At 43.2% G+C, this 20,703-nt stretch overlaps 1 protein-coding gene across 9 annotated transcripts in view; it reads right to left on the reverse strand.

Moving 5' to 3' along the window:
* LOC115468724 (glutamine and serine-rich protein 1-like) overlaps window positions 1–20,703 on the reverse strand; it is a 240,834-nt gene that overhangs the window by 205,993 nt on the left and 14,138 nt on the right. For 8 of the 9 annotated variants that reach the window (XM_030200646.1, XM_030200649.1, XM_030200653.1 and 5 more), the window contains exons 2-3: window positions 4,948–5,039; window positions 3,313–3,474 (exon numbers count right to left, since the gene is read on the reverse strand). In XM_030200646.1, the coding sequence (XP_030056506.1) occupies window positions 3,313–3,474; window positions 4,948–5,039 (254 nt within the window). The remainder of the gene's footprint in view (window positions 1–3,312; window positions 3,475–4,947; window positions 5,040–20,703) is intronic. The other variant, XM_030200651.1, reaches the window with a different exon arrangement.

Consider the following 20,703-nt stretch of genomic DNA (forward strand, 5'->3'; position numbering starts at 1 on the left):
AAACAGGCAGGATGGAAAGTATCCCCCTTGCGTACATTGGCCTAATGGAGAACAAGGAATAGAATCGCAGCCGTTGTTCCCTGGCAATATGGACTCGAGCGGAAGGGCTTAGAGATATTCCAGAAGGAACTTCTCATACTGAGAACCGATTTGAGCCAATCCCGGTGGACAGGTCATCTGCCTGAGGCCCAAATAACTGTGGCCTCTGTGAAACCAGGAGGGCATAGGGGCACCGACTGGTACTACAGCAACTTCCCTCTAGAGTCATCTTCATGCATCTGAAGAACCATTCAGGCTGAAGTGCATGCTGAAGATGGAAGTAATAAGCTGAGTTCAAGTTCATTAAGGCTAACAAGAAGAGGAGGCAATAAAAATACCTCTGTTTCGACTGAACGAAAAGCTTCCTAGACAAGCAGGAAGTTGGAAAAGGCGCCTGAAAGGAGAGAATGCAACGGTGGCTGTGCAGTTTGTGATGAGGGCAGCAAGCCCTTCCAACCATGTTCTAAAAGGGTAATCTCTCCGGCACTTGGCAGGTATCAGTTTCCGCCAAACACACAAAAACAGAGAGACGCAGTCACCAAGGGTCATGCGGCCATAGCAGAGGTAGAACTACTGGAAGATGCAGCCAAGACATGGCACCTGACGCAATACTGGTGATACACTGTCTGTTGCGCAGTCAACTGACAAAGTGACTTGACTAGCTCCAGTGGGAGAGAAGCTGCCAAAGTGAGCATGGAATGAAGCTCCATAGTATACGCTCGTGGAGAGGTAGCAGGACTGAAGTCCGGAGAAGAGAAATGAAGCCTCGTATCTGAGCTTCCAAGTGGATCCAAGGTACTAGCATCCCAGCTAGTGGGCACCAAAGGATAGCTCATAGAAATCCATACTTCTGTGAGCATTAATCAAACTCCTCTGGAGAAAGGAGGAAGTATAGCCCAGGAAAACCAGGAGAGTTCTGAAACTGGTGCATGGTGGCTATATCTATGTGAGGGAGTGGGTCACAGAAGGACCTCCGCACCCCTCACGAGAACTTCACGGAAGAGCTAATGGACCAGAACTAGTACAGATCTCCTAGAAGGAGCCTCGCATTCCAGAAACTCAAAAAGGAAAAAGCAATCCTCCACCTCCAAAGGTAGTGAAAAGACATTCGTCATTTCCTTGAAGGGAAAGACAGGCTTGTCAATGTAAACCATCCGTGTCCGTGGAGGGAGGGTGGGTGCAGATGGCACTCTAAAGAATGCCCTCTCTGAGAAGTGCCAGAAATGCGCATCTCACGCCCATAATACTCTTAACCGGTGCCAGCTAGGAACCAGTCATGGGTGGGCTGAGACAGAGTCCTACTCACTTGAGAAGAGGCAGGACCCAAAAGCAGCATCGAAGATAGGGCTCTAGACTCGAGTTGCATTAAAACTGCTTGCAGCTGAGTCAATCGACGTGGGCTGCAGTTGACCCCAGTGCTGCATGTGACACCAGCGGCGAAGGCTACATCACAGGCTGAGGACCATGCAGAGCAGATATAAAAGGCATGGCAGGCGCAAAAAGCCTCGATGCTGATGTGGATCGAGGCTCTCAAGAGGCGTGTCAGGCACAAGCACCATCGACACTGATGCTCTGATAGAGAGCACAGCAGATGCAAATAGCGTGGCAGGTGCAAGCATCTTGGACACAGATGTCCTAGGATCGAGGCTCATATGTCAAGGGATGTGTCTGGCACAAGCACCGTTGACGCTGATGCTCTAGAAGACAGCACAGCTGAAACAAAAGGCATATCAGGTGCAAGCACCTTTGATGCTGATGCTCTGGAAGACAGCACAGCTGAAACAAAAGGCGTAGCAGGTGCAAGCACCTTTGACGACAATGCTCCAGGATCAAGGCTTGGATGTCAAGAGACATGGCAGGCGCAAGAACCTTCGATGTCAATGCTCTTGAAAAAAAGGAAACAATTTGCCGTAGTGAAGCAGCGACCATATGGGCTTAGAGAAGAAGAATGGCTGGTGCAAGCACCGTTGACGCCAAGGCACTACGAATGCGGCCAGGCTTCAAGTAGCAGGGTCCTGGTGCTCCAAGACTCCTGCAGCGGTTGTTAACTGGAATGTCTCCTGGTATCAAGACACTTTACCAATGCTGCAGTGCCTCGGAGGCACCGGTGACTGATGCCAATCAATGAAGCTCATATGGCCAAAGATCTACGGTACTGACGTCAACAATCCTCAGTATCGACGCAACGATCCATACTGACTTTCCTCAGCACCAATAGCAGTGCACTGTATCCGCATCGAATCCTGGGCACTGACAAGCAAAAAATGAAGCCTCACGCCCCAAGCTGGTGCCAAAAACCGCAGGGTCCAGGGACTCAAATAGCAGTCGATGATGAGGCAGGTACCAATGCAACGGCTGACGTCAACACCATAAACATCGATGCTGACATCTAAGACTTGTATGGCACCAAAGAGTTTCCTGAAAGCCACTCTGAGTTCTGGCTTGAATTTGAAGACACAGAACAGTTAGAAGGGATATATAATCATACCAAAAGCAGACAGAAAGGTGAGACTCGGTGCTGAAAGAGAACAAAGCACCAGAAAAAAAACAAAGGGAAAACCCCCACCAGAGCTCAGGCCTAAATACAGCCTACGGAGCCATGGTAAAAGAGAAAAAATAAATTAAAGATAAACAATCGAACGGAGATATAAAGAACCTGAACGAGGCACATAAGTGATGAAAAGAAAACCAAAAAGCACAAAAAGAAACTCTGTTAAGAACCAGACCAGCAGCTGTGAGGTTAAAAAAATGCACCCTCACCTCAATGGAGAAAAAAAAAAACAGACCATTGGTCCCACGTTCGCACGAAGGGTGGGAAGGCACTCACGCATGTGCACTGAAGCATGTCTCACGCTCCAAAACACCTCTGTGAAAAGCTTGATTCAAGCTTCAGAGCAGGCATGCGTTACCCAATTGTGAGAATATTAGCCTTCCTGTCCTCGGAGAAAAGGCTTATACAAGTATAAAGCATTCCAAGACTGGAATTACATGTACGAGAGTTTGGGGGGATTTTTATTATTATTACTGAAGTAAACATTTGAAGAATGTATTTTATTAACCCATGTTCAACTCAGGATATATTTTAAATTTCATCTGCTGTTTAAAGGGTAGCATACTGGGGAAAGAGACATGAATGTTTAATTTTACAAGGGATTTCATCTATTAAAAACTAAAGAAAATTTGTATCACTAGAAATATGCTTAAGTATTAACAACTCCCCACTGTACTTTAAAATTGTTGCAATCTACAAATTCAGATTCTTTAAGAGATCACCTGTCTGCCACGATGCAGCCCTGAACTGTGGTAAGAGAGAAGTTCCTGAAGCAGCAGCCTGAGCAGTGCGAGATTCAATTGCAGTGAGAAAATTCATCACGGAAGTTTCTGTAGTGTTATTGACTGCATCATGAATGCTGGTATCAAATATTCCAGAAAGCCCTACGTTGTAAAAGAAGATAATTATATGCTCTACTTAAACATATTCGGTATAAATAAAGAACATATCCTCTACCCACTTCCAAAAATATACATTCCGATTCTAACAGCAGCTAAGGTTATGAGCTCTGGCTTTCATCCCAGAGTTACCAATTTGTAATCAGCAAATACATTGGGCAAGGTCACAGAAGTCAAACAAGTTACTTTATGACCTTCAATATGACACACACAAACCAAAAACATGCATACAAAAAAAAACAATCAATGCTTATTTCAAATGCAAAAGAACATTTAAAATGACACCTGATTTTGATAATGTGAGTCACTACATGATAACGTTTATGGACCACTAGTTTACACATGGATTGTAAGTTAATTAGCAAATGACCTGCACATATGGTGCTGGTGTGACTAGGCTAATTCATATATATTATTAACCAGAATGAGGAATGACTGTACTGAATTATGTTATCATGCTAGTGAAAACCAGTGCTTGAGAACTTATTCATCTTCCTGCTGGGGCTACTTGCCTGATCCCTTGGCTGCTTTATCTGTTAAAAGAGTGACAACCTATTTACAAAAATCAGTGTCATAAACAATGCCTACACTTGTTCCTTTTTTTCAAACTATAGCTCAATGAAACGTTTTATTACCACTATTTTTTGTTAAAGTTCAAACAGACTGACAGTCCCGGGGGGGGGGGGGGGGGGGGGGGGGGAGGGAAGAAGAGGTAGAAAAATACATTAACACTTCTCATATTACTCTTCTAGTCTTTCATTTTCAATATTGTGCTCTCCATCAAGGTTAAAATAAAGAAGTATTCTGGTGTTATACATAATGTAGGGGATAAGACAATGGCCATCCAGGAAAAACTTTGAGATTGCCACTTCCCATTGGTTTTTCCTGGATGGCCACTGCCAAATCTCTACTTTGTGATTTTTGTTTACATTTTCATAAGGGTTCTTTTCCTAGTGTGGTTTCGTTTCTGTTATACATAATGGGCTTGATTCTATTTATGACGCCTAAATTTAGGCAAGGTTTATAGAATACGCCTGAATTTAGGTACAGTTTATAGAAGATGCCCTGTGACAGTTTCCAGTGACTATAGTCACAGCCATTTACGCCAACTAAACCCTGGTGTAAATGCCGACGCTTAAATTACATGCGGAACGGGCATTTTCTATAACACTGAACGTAAATTTTAGTGACTACGTTCCACTCATGCCCCTTCCATGGTCACACTCCCTTTTCAGATCTGCATCTTAGGCACATCACTTTATAGAATACGCCTAGAAACTGGGCTCGTAAATTCTAATTAAAGCCAATTAGTGGCAATTATCAGTGCTGATTGTTGCATGCGCAATACAGAATACAACCAGATTTGCGCACGCAACTTAGGCTGCATTAGATATAATTTAGGTGAACGTGCCATGACAACTACTTCTACAAATCTAAGTTGACTATGAAGAAACTTACCAGTTGGGTGATGTGTGGTGGCATATCCAGGAAGCTGAGACACCGTGTAAGCCTGTCTGTGAAAAAGATCTGTTTCTGCTCCATAGTTTAAACTACAAAGAAAATTGAAAACAAAATACTTAAGTATAGCTGTGTTTGTGTATGTAGATATAGATATTTGGATATTTTGCCTGTCTATCCAAACAGTGCTTAAGGCGGTTTAAAGCATTACTCCTAATTCAGGGACACTAAGGCCCAGATGCACAAAACCTAATGAGCCAGCAACGTGGTTTTTACACTGGTTCTAGCTGATTTAGCGAGCAAGGTGCACAGAGAAACATGCACAAAAGGGTTCTCCAAGCTCTTTTCTTGTCTCTTTAGCAGCTAATGAAAATTGTATGCAAAGATATTATAATGAGCTAATTACTATACAAATGTGCATGCAAATCGATGCACAGCCGTTTTATAAGCAATTCACAGAAGCAGCCCCTAAGTTTACAATGGAAAAATTAACAGGTAGTCAGGAACTGTCGGTACTGCCTAGAATGAAAGCTGAAACAGTGGAGGAAAGAAACAGCCCGTAAGAGATTGCTGGATTTGCTCAACAATTTATGAACATTGTGAGTTTTTGAAGCTGCATGTTCCTGACAGGACCTATTAAACAAGGGGAGAATTTTAAGTCAATGACTGAAAAGCAGCGAGCAAGAACAATACTGTATAGCTACCCTACTTTTCTGAAGCTTTCTCTACCCCTGAGCAGTACTGATATTGCAGATATATAATCATAAGTGAACTGTCAGGAAAGTTTGAAAGTACAAGCTTCAGAACTACAGTGGTGTTCCGGTTTGATTTGGTTATTCTTGTGCATACCATGATTATTCTTTCCTTGAGCAGCCTCTGGTAGCCTAGCAAAAGGCATATCAAACTACAAAGGTCTTTACAGTTTGATGTGGGTTTTGCAAGATTACCAGAAATAACACTTAAAAGCGCATGTGCAGCAACTTTTTTGCTAATCCTTAAAGAAATGCTTCTCAGTCCTATCCTGGAGGTACATGCAGCCAATCAAGTTTTACCAGAATGAATACACATCAGATTAATCTGCATATGTACTTGAAGACACAGGAAACAATTGAAAAGCATTTATTACAACCTACTAAGAAATTTTTCCTTCTATATTCCACAAAAACTGGCCTTGTCAAAGTATCTAATGACCTCTTTATGTCCAAATCTACCTTTCTACACCAGAAATTTAAGTCAAGAATCCAGTTCCAAATCTCAGGCTTCCTGCCTGACATCTTCACCTGTTTGTCCCATGTCACCTTTAACATGATAGAAGTCCATCTTCCCTCTACTCCCTTTTCTATTCCTGTGGATGACACTCATCCTTCTAGTTTTCTCAGAATAAGACCAAAGGATCATCTTTTGACGCCTCTCTCAACTTCTATATGCACATCCAAAGCATTGCAAAAGCATTTCATCCAGGTATGTGTAGTCGGTACACTAAAGCGTTGACTAAAACTACTTTAATTATCCTACTGTCCGACTCCAAAACCTACTATGTATAGTAAACATAAGGGAAATGTGATTACAGAAACACAGAATGTTTCTTTATGTACAAAATTAGCATTAACAAACCACAAAATATATTTGAAGTTAGAACAAAGATCAACAAATAAGTATAAAATGATAAACTTACCATATATTGTAATGCTGTTTTTATTTTTAAGCAGGAGTCTGTACATTTTTACCACCTCCATAGCCCATCCACAGGCTGCCCACCAACTCTGCCCTTCCCTCATACCTGTCTACCTTCAAAGCCCTGGAGGTCTAGTGGCCTATTTGGGGGAGGAGCGATCCTGCATCGCTCCTGCCCCCCACTGGCTCTGTGGTAAAGATGGCTGCTGATACAGCTGTGGGAGGTCTCGGCAGCCATTTTGAGATTGAAACCAGTATGGGCAGGAGCAATTCCTAGTTGCTCCTGCCTATACTGGTTTCAATCTCAAAATGGTTACCTTTATGACTGAGGAGCAGGTGAGAAGAAGAGCGACTTGGGATCGCCCCTGCCCTGAAGAGGCTACTAGAGCACCAGGGCTTCAAAGGTAGGCCTGGAGTGGGCGGAGTTGGTGGGCAGCTCAGCCGGGTTTTCTGTTAGTGGAAGGGCGAGGGGCAACCATTTCAACTTCATCTAAAAATGCATTTGCTTTTTTGGCTGAAACCGAAATTTGGCTGGTCTCTAGCTGCAATCTATTCTTTGCAGGTCCCCTGCAGAATTTTCTCTTTCTTCACTGCCATCTATTTGAAATGGAGATGCACAACTTATTTTCCTTCAATGCTGCTACATACAACCTTTTAACCCCTTCTCCTTAAGTATTATACTGGCTCCCCATCTTCTTTCCAATACAGATCAAGATTCTACTGCTCAGGTACAAACATAATCACTCTGGAGCCCTGATTACTTCTCTTTTTTCTCGTTATACCTTTCCTCATTACTTCATTCTTGGGGAGAAATCACTCTTTGTGTCCTTATCCACTACTAGCACCAGACTCCCTTTTTCAACTTTGCTGCACCACTGCCGGAAGACTTCCTTTTCTTTTTGAAAAATATATTATAAGATTTCAGAGAATACAAGAATATAAAAATGAGTGAAATTCAGGAAGCAAATGAATTACAAATATGTAACAGTTGCGAAAACAGTACAACCAAATACAACAGGAAAAGAATGACCTCAAATATTTAATATCTAGGGTCAGAAAGAGAAGAATCTCAAGTTATTTTGGTGCTGACCTTTGCGAGTTATAAATTGGATTAAGTAGTTATCTAAGGATTTCCATTTTAACTGTTTGAGTTTTTACATTTGAAAAGAAGAAAGATTCATTCTTCCAGTGGTTAACGATTGTTTGATGGTGAGAGAGACTAGGAAGTCAAACAAAACTTTGTCATCAGATATTTCAGATGAGGCGATTAACTTCCAAATCATGTATTTCAAAAAAATGGTCGAATGACAAGTGGAAGATACCTGAAATTTTACTGCAAACGTCGGACCAGAAAATACAGAGATTTCCACAGTCGAACAGCATGTGGGAGAGTGTTCCAATTGCTTTGGAGCATAACCAACAAAGGCCTGATGAAGATTAACCACTAGCTTTTGTTTTCCTGGTTTTCCATAGTAAGCAGTGAAATACAAAGTACAAGGATTGGATGATTGAAGCAGACATCAAAACTCTACGACCAGAGCTCCAAAAAGAGTGCCAAAGTTGTTCTGAAAGATGAGCATTCAAATCTTTTTCCTTGAGTTCCCAGGCTGAAGTTTCAGAGAATCTTTATGATAAAAGCTTCCAGTGTGTGCTCCTTATCATGGTTTTGAGGAGCTATTTCAGAGAATGTTCAATTGTAGAAAGTGGAATTTGCGGGATTTCCAGAGCAGCCAATTTTTTTTTTGTTACATTTGTACCCCACGCTTTCCCACTCATGGCAGGCTCAATGCGGCTTACATGGGGCAATGGAGGGTTAAGTGACTTGCCCAGCGTCACAAGGAGCTGCCTGTGCCTGAAGTGGGAATCAAACTCAGTTCCCCAGGACCAAAGCCCACCACCCTAACCACTAGGCCACTCCTCATTAGTATTTTTTAATTATTCCATATAACAGTTATACAACCCATTAGATACCTTTACTAAAATTCCATATAAGGTCTGAAATGAGGCAGCCTTTATAACTGAAGGAACCTTCAAAAAGGTGGGAGTCATATGTGTCAGTATACTAAACAGGAATATTTGGGGATAGAGCTACTTCCAATTTCAGCCATGTAGGTGTAGAAAAAGAGAGGGATGTGTCAAACCATGGACTACCTTGATTTAGAATGAAGGCTGAGTGATATTGAATGAAATCAGGAAAGTTTACACCTCCTAGTTATTTTGGGAGTTTTAGTATTTTGACAGATATGTGGGGAGCTTTTTGTTTCCAAAGAAAGTCTGTTAGAAGTTTGTCTGTTTGAAAAAGTAGGGTGGAAATGAGAACAGGAGAATGCTTAAGAGGTAATTAACTCTAGGAACTAGTGTCATCTTGACTGCCTCAAGCCTGCCCTACCAACTAATGAAAAGGGGAGACCAAAATGATATAGTTGATTTTACTGATTGAAGTAGAATGTCTATGTTTTTATCAATAGTTTCACAGATCGAATGGAAGAATAATATACCTAAATATTTCACATCGGAGTGTTGAATTTTAAAAGGGAATTTAGATAATTCCCGAATATTGATGTCATGAATGGGTAAGCATTTCTGTCTTATCCCAGTTAATTTTGTTTCCAGAGATGTGACAGAATGAATCTATGGTTGACAGCACATGGTCAATAGATGGGATGGTGGTATATAACATGAGATTATCAGCATAGAGAGATAGTTTAATTTCGGTGTCTTTCAATTTGAATCTGTTTATGTTGGCGTTTGATCTAAAGGCTATTGCTAATGGTTCAATTGTAAGATTAGAAAGAGGGGAATAGGACAACCCTGTCTTATGTCCTTGAATACGGAGAAAGGAGCAGAGAGTTGGTCATTAACATAAATCATAATGGAAGGATTTAAATATAAGACTCTAATCATATTTACAAATAGTGGACTAAAGTCAAACCAATAGAGCGTTTCAAATAGATATAACCACTCTACTCTGTCGAAAACTTTCTCCACATTCAAAACTAAAGCTACTAGGCGAGCAGGACATTTTTCTTGAATAGACAAAATATTACAGAATAAGCGAGCAATGTCTGTTGAAGCTCTTTTTGACATGAAACCATTTTGGTCTGGATGTATATTAGGAAGTACTTTGACTAGCCCAGAAGACAGGATTTGAGCATAAATTTTGCTGTCTAGATTTATCAAAGAGATTGGGCTGTATTTTGCAACAGAGGTAAGGTCTCTTCCCGGTTTACGCAGAACAATAATTTGGGCAAGAGGAAAAGTACCTTCAGCTTTTTGTGTTATTTATCATTTTAGTGAATTAAGCTTGTAACAGTGGGATAGTTCTTTCGAGAAACATTAATAGTATTCAATACTAAAGCAATCTAGCCTGGGTGCCTTATTAATTGGTAATGCTTTTATTGCAGCTTTAATTTCAGAAATTGTAACTGGGGACTCCAAATGTTTGGCCTGGGTTTCAATAATTGTTGAGTGTGGGAGTGGTGATAAGAAGCTTTTGATGTCTTGAGTAGAAGCAGAAGATTCTGAAGCATACAAATGTTTACAGAATTCTTGAAATTGTTTTAGGATGTTAACATCTTTTACTACAGGGGTGTTACAGGAGGGATCTTTAAGGGAAGATACTTTGGATTTAAGCCTCCTTCACGGTAAATTTGCCAGTACACGTCCTGCTATATTTAGATGGGAATAGTATCTAGCTCCTATGTTGACTATTCAATGATGGGCTAATTTACTGAATATGGAATTATATTCATTGCAGAGTTTGTTAAGTTTTAGGTATAATTTAATATTAGGTGATTTGACAAACAGTAGCTCTAAGGATCTGATTTCAGATTCAAATGTATTTAATTTTCTTTTTTGTTGTTTATACCAAGAGGTGTATAGCTAATAGACCCTGTGAGGAAAGCTTTAAGAGCATTTCACCAGGAGGATAATGAAGTGTCATTGATTTTGTTGAAATGACTATACTATTATTATTTTTTTAATTAATGTGTTTATTTCATTTTATGTTATAATATTTATCTTTGTTTTATTTGAATTGATGTTTTTAAATATTTGTTGTTTTTAGACTCCTGAAGCAGGCCTTTTGGCCGAAACACAGTTTCAGTTGTGTCGAGTCATTGAATAAAGTGGTTCTTTGGTATTTTATTTCCCGTTTCTCTGGAGTCATTGGTCCATTTCCCACTTTTTTGTGCTTTTATTTTTACGTGGGAGTTTGTGTTCATCCACTTAGGTGGATTTCTCTCTCTCAGTTTATACTCAAGTACACCCTTTTTAACCATTTCTATAAATTAAGTCTCATTAATGAATTTTGGATCAAATCTCCATTGTGCTCTGGGTTTTGGAACTTGTCAGGATTAACTGAAGTTGGATAGGTGCATAATCTGAGAACACAGTAGGTAGTATAATGAAATTTTTTTATCTTTGCAGCTGTTCCTCCTTTTTGAAAGTTAAATGCTACTACATTGGATTTCCTGTGTGCACTTACTCCAGATATTGTATCAAATCTGATCATGTTATGATCAATGTTATCAAGTGGCCCCAGCACCATTACCTCTTGCACCAGATCACGTGCTGCACTAAGGACTAGCACTAGAATTGTTACCTCTCTTCTTGGTTGGAGTTGGAGACTAATTGAAAGAGGGAGTTAGAAATTAGGAAGAAACCAATTCGTGAATGGGTATGATGTGGGTATGGAATAAAATGTGGAATCAACTATGGAATTGTGAAAAAGTCTCCAGACATCTGATAAATTGAGAGCACAAATGAGATTGAGAAGTGTTTGTCTACTTTTGGATTTTGGGACTGGACAATGGGATCTCCTGTCTAGGACTGTATGTAATGCGAGGTAAAAATCATCTCCAGTAGCTATAGGTGTTCCGGGAAATCGGAGAAGAGTATTCATAATTTCAGTAAAGAAGATTGGATTACCATTATTGGGAGCATAAATGTTTCAGAAAAGGAGAGGGGAGCTGAACAGTGTGTTGAGCAGACATATCCATCTCCCGTCTGTGTCTGTCACAGTAGAATCAATCTATAGAAAGAAGTTTTATAGAAAATGGCAGTGCCATTTTTTTTTTGTTAGCGGCAGGAGAAGCAGCTGCAAGAGTGTAGTGCTTGTGTTTGAGAAGATGTGCGTGATTACAATGTAAGTGTGTGTCTTGCAGAAAGATTATATCTGGTGAGAATTTAGTAATTTAACACTAACATTTTTGTCTCTTTAATATGTTATTTAAGCTCTTAATGTTAAGGGAAATAATATTTAAAGATTGTTGAGACACTGTAGTGTAGAGAAAACAAAAAGGGTCACAACGGGCATCATAATGTAGACATTAAATTCTGAAACATAAGCTTAGCCTGAAATTTGAACATTCATCTCCTTTATGCATGAGCAAACTGTGAGAACTTTAAGGGGCCCTTTTACTAAGCTTATTTAAAAGGCGCACCAGTGCCCCTCCCTTTTACCACAGCGGGTAAAAATGCCAAAAAATGAAATGGCTATGCGATAAGTTCGCATTTGCTGTGCGGCCATTTCGGAGGGAGCACATACCGCCACTCACTGAGGTGGCAGTAAGGGTTCCTGCACTAACCAGACAGCACGCAACGCTGCCAGATTACCAATTAACTCTCTATGGAAATATTCTTTTAAATATTTCCAATAGCACCGGAAATGGTGTATGCTAGGGGTGGAGCTACCGTCGGCACCTGTGTTGGTAGTTTACTTACATGAACTTGATATACCGCAAAGGGCCAAAATAGCATCCATGCAGTTTACAATAAAACAACTGCAATTACTGCCATTACAAAGTTTAAAAAAAAAAGTTGAAATAATACATACATTAATATTAATTTGAACCGTGAACTGTAGAAAAGAGATGGGCTCAGAATAGAGGGGAGTGGGAAGTGTATTCCAAAGCCTGGGTCCAGCATAACTGATAGCTGTAGAATGAGTGACATCAAAGCAGACAACAGAGGGAGGGAGCAAGCAGAACGAACCAGATGCAGAGGAACAGAAGTACTTTGAGGATGCATAAGGTATAAAAGATGAGCTAGACATTCTGGTGCAGAGGGAAGATGTGACTTGAAAACCAAAAGACAATTTATACTAGACTCGAGCAGAAAGAGGTAGCCAATGTTTTGAATGGAGCAATGGTGTGATATCGTCAAATAGTGTGGATCGATGCCGACTGGATAAGTTGAAGCCATTTAATGGAAGAAAGAGGAAGACCAGCATAAAGGGAGTTACAGTAGTCAAGATGGGTGATAACCAGAGAATAGCCAGGAGTGAGAAAAATGAGTGGATGGAACGGATTCTGTGAAGTGAAAAAAAGAGGCTTTGATAACAGCATTGATTTGACCCTTAAAGTCAAGGTGATAGTTGATATGAACACTTAGAATTTAAACAGTTTCCCTAAAAGGTAAACTCTGATTGTTTACAGTAGGAAGGGCCAAAGTGTAGGCGGAAGGATTCCAAGGGGTAGCTAAATAAGGACTAGGAAAGAGTAAAGATTCACATTTCTTGGTATTTAGGAATAAAAGGCGTTCAGAAAGCCATGCAGAGACTTTTTGAAGACAATAGTTTAAGATAGTAAGATCAGAGCGGGGGGGGGGGGGGGGGGGGAGGAGATATGGTAGAGAATCTGAGTATCATCTGTGTAACAAAATGGGAGACAATTATTGGCTTGACTCACACCGAGAAGTGGAGACAAGAAAACACTGGAAGTGGGTGCTAAAATGGAGCCCTCTGGTACTCCAGAAACAACTATAGACATAGGTGAGCGGACGTTCTTGCAAGCAATTTGACAAGTGCGATTAGATAGCTTTGAAACCATAACAGAACAGTGCCCAAGATACCAATTGACTGCAGACGGAGAAGGAGGTTATGATCAATGAGATCAAAGGCTGAAGATAAATCAAGTGAAACTAGAATTACAGACGAACGCTGATCAACTGAAGTCCTAATGGTTTCATGCATTGGCTATTAGGAGAGTGTCCATGCTGTGTTGTTTCCTAAAACCAGACTGCAGAATCCAGATACGTGGTAAGATGACTATGTCCTACCTTTCCAGTAAAAGGGCCCCTAAGTTACAAGGCTATACCAAGCTAGATACAACACAGGACCAAGAAGTTATAACACTATAAAGGAGCCTGAGCTAATATAAATATAGAATTAGCTGGAATATATCAGGAAGTCTACCGATCAATAAGTAATAAAGATTCAAAGGAAAATGAGTGATACTGCATAAATAGCTCAATTTAACTAGTCATACGAAAACATGTTGTTGAAATTACATACGAGTAATTAATGGTGAATCTGAAAGAGACAAATGAAATAGAGACTATAGTCTCAAATATACAATAATGAATATAAATAGCAGGATTAAAATCCATTAAACACTATATATATATATATATATATATATATATATATATATATATATACAGTGGGGGAAATAAGTATTTGATCCCTTGCTGATTTTGTAAGTTTGCCCACTGACAAAGACATGAGCAGCCCATAATTGAAGGGTAGGTTATTGGTAACAGTGAGAGATAGCACATCACAAATTAAATCCGGAAAATCACATTGTGGAAAGTATATGAATTTATTTGCATTCTGCAGAGGGAAATAAGTATTTGATCCCCCACCAACCAGTAAGAGATCTGGCCCCTACAGACCAGGTAGATGCTCCAAATCAACTCGTTACCTGCATGACAGACAGCTGTCGGCAATGGTCACCTGTATGAAAGACACCTGTCCACAGACTCAGTGAATCAGTCAGACTCTAACCTCTACAAAATGGCCAAGAGCAAGGAGCTGTCTAAGGATGTCAGGGACAAGATCATACACCTGCACAAGGCTGGAATGGGCTACAAAACCATCAGTAAGACGCTGGGCGAGAAGGAGACAACTGTTGGTGCCATAGTAAGAAAATGGAAGAAGTACAAAATGACTGTCAATCGACAAAGATCTGGGGCTCCACGCAAAATCTCACCTCGTGGGGTATCCTTGATCATGAGGAAGGTTAGAAATCAGCCTACAACTACAAGGGGGGAACTTGTCAATGATCTCAAGGCAGCTGGGACCACTGTCACCACGAAAACCATTGGTAACACATTACGACATAACGGATTGCAATCCTGCAGTGCCCGCAAGGTCCCCCTGCTCCGGAAGGCACATGTGACGGCCCGTCTGAAGTTTGCCAGTGAACACCTGGATGATGCCGAGAGTGATTGGGAGAAGGTGCTGTGGTCAGATGAGACAAAAATTGAGCTCTTTGGCATGAACTCAACTCGCCGTGTTTGGAGGAAGAGAAATGCTGCCTATGACCCAAAGAACACCGTCCCCATTGTCAAGCATGGAGGTGGAAATGTTATGTTTTGGGGGTGTTTCTCTGCTAAGGGCACAGGACTACTTCACCGCATCAATGGGAGAATGGATGGGGCCATGTACCGTACAATTCTGAGTGACAACCTCCTTCCCTCCGCCAGGGCCTTAAAAATGGGTCGTGGCTGGGTCTTCCAGCACGACAATGACCCAAAACATACAGCCAAGGCAACAAAGGAGTGGCTCAGGAAGAAGCACATTGGGGTCATGGAGTGGCCTAGCCAGTCACCAGACCTTAATCCCATTGAAAACTTATGGAGGGAGCTGAAGCTGCGAGTTGCCAAGTGACAGCCCAGAACTCTTAATGATTTAGAGATGATCTGCAAAGAGGAGTGGACCAAAATTCCTCCTGACATGTGTGCAAACCTCATCATCAACTACAGAAGACGTCTGACCGCTGTGCTTGCCAACAAGGGTTTTGCCACCAAGTATTAGGTCTTGTTTGCCAGAGGGATCAAATACTTATTTCCCTCTGCAGAATGCAAATAAATTCATATACTTTCCACAATGTGATTTTCCGGATTTAATTTGTGATGTGCTATCTCTCACTGTTACCAATAACCTACCCTTCAATTATGGGCTGCTCATGTCTTTGTCAGTGGGCAAACTTACAAAATCAGCAAGGGATCAAATACTTATTTCCCCCACTGTGTATATATATATATATAGAGAGAGAGAGAGAGAGAGAAAAGAGAGAGAGAGAGAGAGAGAGAGAGAGAGAGAGAGAGAGAGAGAGAAAACTTTAATCATTTCATAATAAGCCTGTATGTATTACAATAAAGCAGAAAGTATTTTCAATAAGCGGAATTAACTAAAAAATAATTTAAATCATGTAGTGAGGTTATGAAGAGCATCTAAATATAACCAACTAGTAAAAATGGCCCGTTTCTGGCGGCGATGAAACGGGCGCTAGCGGGCAGGGGACTCCCTTCCCCTCCCCTTACGCGTCTCCCTGGTGGTCTAGAGGTACCTGTTCGGTGGGGGCAGCAAAGAAAGAGCCCCCTGTTTCCTGGCCGTAGCGGTGGTTGTTGCTTCCTTGCTGCATCGTGTGGGAGTCTGGCTCTTGGCATTTCAAAATGGCCGCAGAGAGTTGAAGTCTCGCGATGCAGCTTGAACTCTCGGCGGCCATTTTGAAACGCCGAGAGCCGGACTCCCACACGATGCAGCAAGGAAGCTACCACCACCACTACGGGCAGGAAAGAGGGGGCTCTTTCTTTCCTGCCCCGACCGAACAGGTACCTCTAGACCACCAGGGAGACACGAGTAAGGGAAGGGGAGGTGACAGGGGGGGGAGGGACATTGCTGAGGGTGAGTGTGGTACCGTGGGCAGGGCAGTAACTTCTAAGGGGCAGGGCTATGTGGCGAAAGGGGCCGGGTTGATGTGGACGTCATGGGCAGCTGTGATTTTTTGGAAGGGGAGGAGTAGGTCCCCGTGCGTTAATTAGCCTTGTTTTCGTGTTCCGCCCTCGACGTCATCACGTGTGACGCGAGGGCGGGGCATGAAGATGTTTTCACCACCATGAAACCACGAACCGGTGTCTGAGTGACTTCAGTGATGTCAGTGTCCTCAGAACGTTGAGGGTGCGTTTTATTATAGTAGATCATAGTATAATTAGAGATACTTTTTCAAATAGTACAGGACATTTTATACTTACCATATTTTTCGGACTATAAGACGCACCAGACCATAAGTCGCATCTAGGTTTTCCTCCCAAATTTGGAGGAAAAAAAAAAAGTGCATCTTATAGTCCAAAAAATAGTTACAGGCCCCCCTCCCTGTTCCAGGCACCCTCCCTCCGTTACAGGCACACCCTCCTCTCTCCCTCCGTCGGAATTTTAAAACTCCTCACCTCGTCGGTGTGACTCGCGGTAGCAGCAGCAGCGCTTCAGCGTGCATGTTGCTCGGCGATCTTCACTCAGCCTTCTCTCTCTCAGCTCTCTGGTCCCGCCCTTGAGCTACCGCGAGTCACACCGACGAGGTGAGGAGTTTTAAAATTCCGACGGAGGGAGAGAGGGGGGTGTGCCTGTAACGGAGGGAGGGAGGTGCCTGTAATGGGGGGGTTGCTACATTCGGACTATAAGACGCACCAACATTTTCCTCCCAAATTTGGGAGGAAAAAAGTGTGTCTTATAGTCTGAAAAATACGGTAATATCAGACTTTAGCCAAGTTGTAGGTGAATTATCAAAGAAAGCATTTCAATGATATTAGGAACTTGGAAAACTGACATTATAACATTCTGTCAATAAAGGCATTGTAAAAAGGTCAAAATAATTTTGAGGTTTAAGTAACAGCAGATAGAAATAATTTAGAAGCGCAAGAATGATCATCAGGATTTTCCATATAGTTCATTTCATGTTGATTTAAACAGCTGCAAAGCAGCTGTTTAAATCAACATGAAATGAACATGATGGAAAATCCTGATGATCATTCTTACGCGCTGGGTCTTCAAAAGATTTCAATATTATTCTTAATGTCACCGAAAAGAACAAGCCATACTTTATACCAGCATTACGCAGTACTGGATGGAGGGACAAAAAAACGCTTTCTAAGTTGTAGTGTGCATTTGTGGAAATCCAGCACTATAATTATAGTATGGCCCTCAAACTTTAGCTGTGCCTTAGCTTTAGCCGCCTGAAGTACCATGATTTGTTTGTTACATTTGTATCCCACTGGTGTGCTGATAACAGAGTGCTTTAGTGACAAATGGACGAGGGTATTTTGAGCCAACAGGAACGAAGGAAGGTGTCCAGTGTGCATCATCTAGCTCTAGTTTGGGTGAGAATTTATTTGAAAGAACTGTGGAGGCCACTTTTCTAAAAAGGAGATAGGGCCTGACGCCTTGATGCCTTCTTCTTGAACAATAGAAGACCTGAACAATCTCCCTTTTAAGATGGAGGATACACTTGTGAACACGAGGAATGGCCTGTAGTTGTGTGTCATGTGCATTCAGCGAATGCTACATACCTGTAGAAGGTATTCTCCGAGGACAGCAGGCTGATTGTTCTCACTGATGGGGTGACGTCCACGGCAGCCCCTCCAATCGGAATCTTCACTAGCAAAGTCCTTTGCTAGCCCTCGCGCGCACCGCGCATGCGCGGCCGTCTTCCCGCCCGAAACCGGCTCGAGCCGGCCAGTACAGTATGTAGCAAGACAATACTCTTAAGGGAAGACACAACTCCAAAGGGGAGGCGGGCGGGTTTGTGAGAACAATCAGCCTGCTGTCCTCGGAGAATACCTTCTACAGGTATGTAGCATTCGCTTTCTCCGAGGACAAGCAGGCTGCTTGTTCTCACTGATGGGGTATCCCTAGCCCCCAGGCTCACTCAAAACAACAACCACGGTCAATTGGGCCTCGCAACGGCGAGGACATAACAGAAATTGACCTAAAAAAATTTACCAACTAACTGAGAGTGTAGCCTGGAACAGAACAAACAGGGCCCTCGGGGGGTGGAGTTGGATCCTAAAGCCCAAACAGGTTCTGAAGAACTGACTGCCCGAACCGACTGTCGCGTCGGGTATCCTGCTGCAGGCAGTAATGGGATGTGAATGTGTGGACAGAAGCCCACGTCGCAGCTTTGCAAATTTCTTCAATGGAGGCTGACTTCAAGTGGGCTACCGACGCAGCCATGGCTCTAACATTATGAGCCGTGACATGACCCTCAAGAGCCAGCCCCGCCTGGGCGTAAGTGAAGGAAATGCAATCTGCTAGCCAATTGGATATGGTGCGTTTCCCTACAGCCACTCCCCTCCTATTGGGGTCAAAAGAAACAAACAATTGGGCGGACTGTCTGTGGGGCTGTGTCCGCTCCAAGTAGAAGGCCAATGCTCTCTTGCAGTCCAAAGTGTGCAGCTGACGCTCAGCAGGGCAGGAATGAGGACGGGGAAAGAATGTTGGCAAGACAATTGACTGGTTCAGATGGAACTCCGACACGACCTTTGGCAGAAACTTAGGGTGAGTACGGAGGACTACTCTGTTGTGATGAAATTTGGTGTAAGGGGCCTGGGCTACCAGGGCCTGAAGCTCACTGACTCTACGAGCTGAAGTAACTGCCACCAAGAAAATGACCTTCCAGGTCAAGTACTTCGGATGGCAGGAATTCAGTGGCTCAAAAGGAGGTTTCATCAGCTGGGTGAGAACGACATTGAGATCCCATGACACTGTAGGAGGCTTGACAGGGGGCTTTGACAAAAGCAAACCTCTCATGAAGCGAACAACTAAAGGCTGTCCTGAGATCGGCTTACCTTCCACATGGTAATGGTATGCACTGATTGCACTAAGATGAACCCTTACGGAGTTGGTCTTAAGACCAGACTCAGACAAGTGCAGAAGGTATTCAAGCAGGGTCTGTGTAGGACAAGAGCGAGGATCTAGGGCCTTGCTGTCACACCAGACGGCAAACCTCCTCCAATGAAAGAAGTAACTTCTCTTAGTGGAGTCTTTCCTGGAAGCAAGCAAGATGCGGGAGACACCCTCTGGCAGACCCAAAGAGGCAAAGTCTACGCCCTCAACATCCAGGCTGTGAGAGCCAGGGACCGGAGGTTGGGATGCAGAAGAGCCCCTTCGTCCTGCGTGATGAGGGTCGGAAAACACTCCAATCTCCACGGTTCTTCGGAGGATAACTCCAGAAGAAGAGGGAACCAGATCTGACGCGGCCAAAAAGGAGCAATCAGGATCATGGTGCCTCGGTCTTGCTTGAGTTTCAACAAAGTCTTCCCCACCAGAGGAATGGGAGGATAAGCATACAGCAGGCCCTCCCCCCAATCGAGGAGGAAGGCATCCGATGCCAGTCTGCCGGTGGCCTGAAGCCTGGAACAGAACTGAGGGACTTTGTGGTTTGCTCGAGATGCGAAGAGATCCACCAAGGGGGTGCCCCACGCTTGGAAGATCTGGCGCACCACTCGGGAGTTGAGCGACCACTCGTGAGGTTGCATAATCCTGCTCAACCTGTCGGCCAGACTGTTGTTTACGCCTGCCAGATATGTGGCTTGGAGCACCATGCCGTTCCGGCGAGCCCAGGTCCACATGCTGACGGCTTCCTGACACAGGGGGCGAGATCCGGTGCCCCCCTGCTTGTTTACATAGTACATGGCAACCTGGTTGTCTGTCTGAATTTGAATAATTTGGTGGGACAGCCGATCTCTGAAAGCCTTCAGAGCGTTCCAGATCGCTCGTAACTCCAGAAGATTGATCTGTAGATCGCGTTCTTGGAGGGACCAGCTTCCTTGGGTGTGAAGCCCATCGACATGAGCTCCCCATCCCAGGAGAGACGCATCCGTGGTCAGCACTTTTTGTGGCTGAGGAATTTGGAAGGGACGTCCCAGAGTCAAATTGGTCCAAATCGTCCACCAATACAGGGATTCGAGAAAACTCGTGGACAGGTGGATCACGTCCTCTAGACCCCCCGCGGCCTGATACCACTGGGAGGCTAGGGTCCATTGAGCAGATCTCATGTGAAGGCGGGCCATGGGAGTCACATGAACTGTGGAGGCCATGTGGCCCAGCAATCTCAACATCTGCCGAGCTGTGATCTGCTGGGACGCCCGCACCCGGGAGACGAGGGACAACAAGTTGTTGGCTCTCGCCTCTGGGAGATAGGCGCGAGCCGTCCGAGAATCCAGCAGGGCTCCTATGAATTCGAGGTTCTGCACTGGAAAAAGATGGGACTTTGGGTAATTTATCACAAACCCCAGTAGCTC

Source organism: Microcaecilia unicolor, chromosome 4 (genome assembly GCF_901765095.1).
Source record: "Microcaecilia unicolor chromosome 4, aMicUni1.1, whole genome shotgun sequence".
Classification (NCBI taxonomy): Eukaryota; Metazoa; Chordata; class Amphibia; order Gymnophiona; family Siphonopidae; genus Microcaecilia; species Microcaecilia unicolor.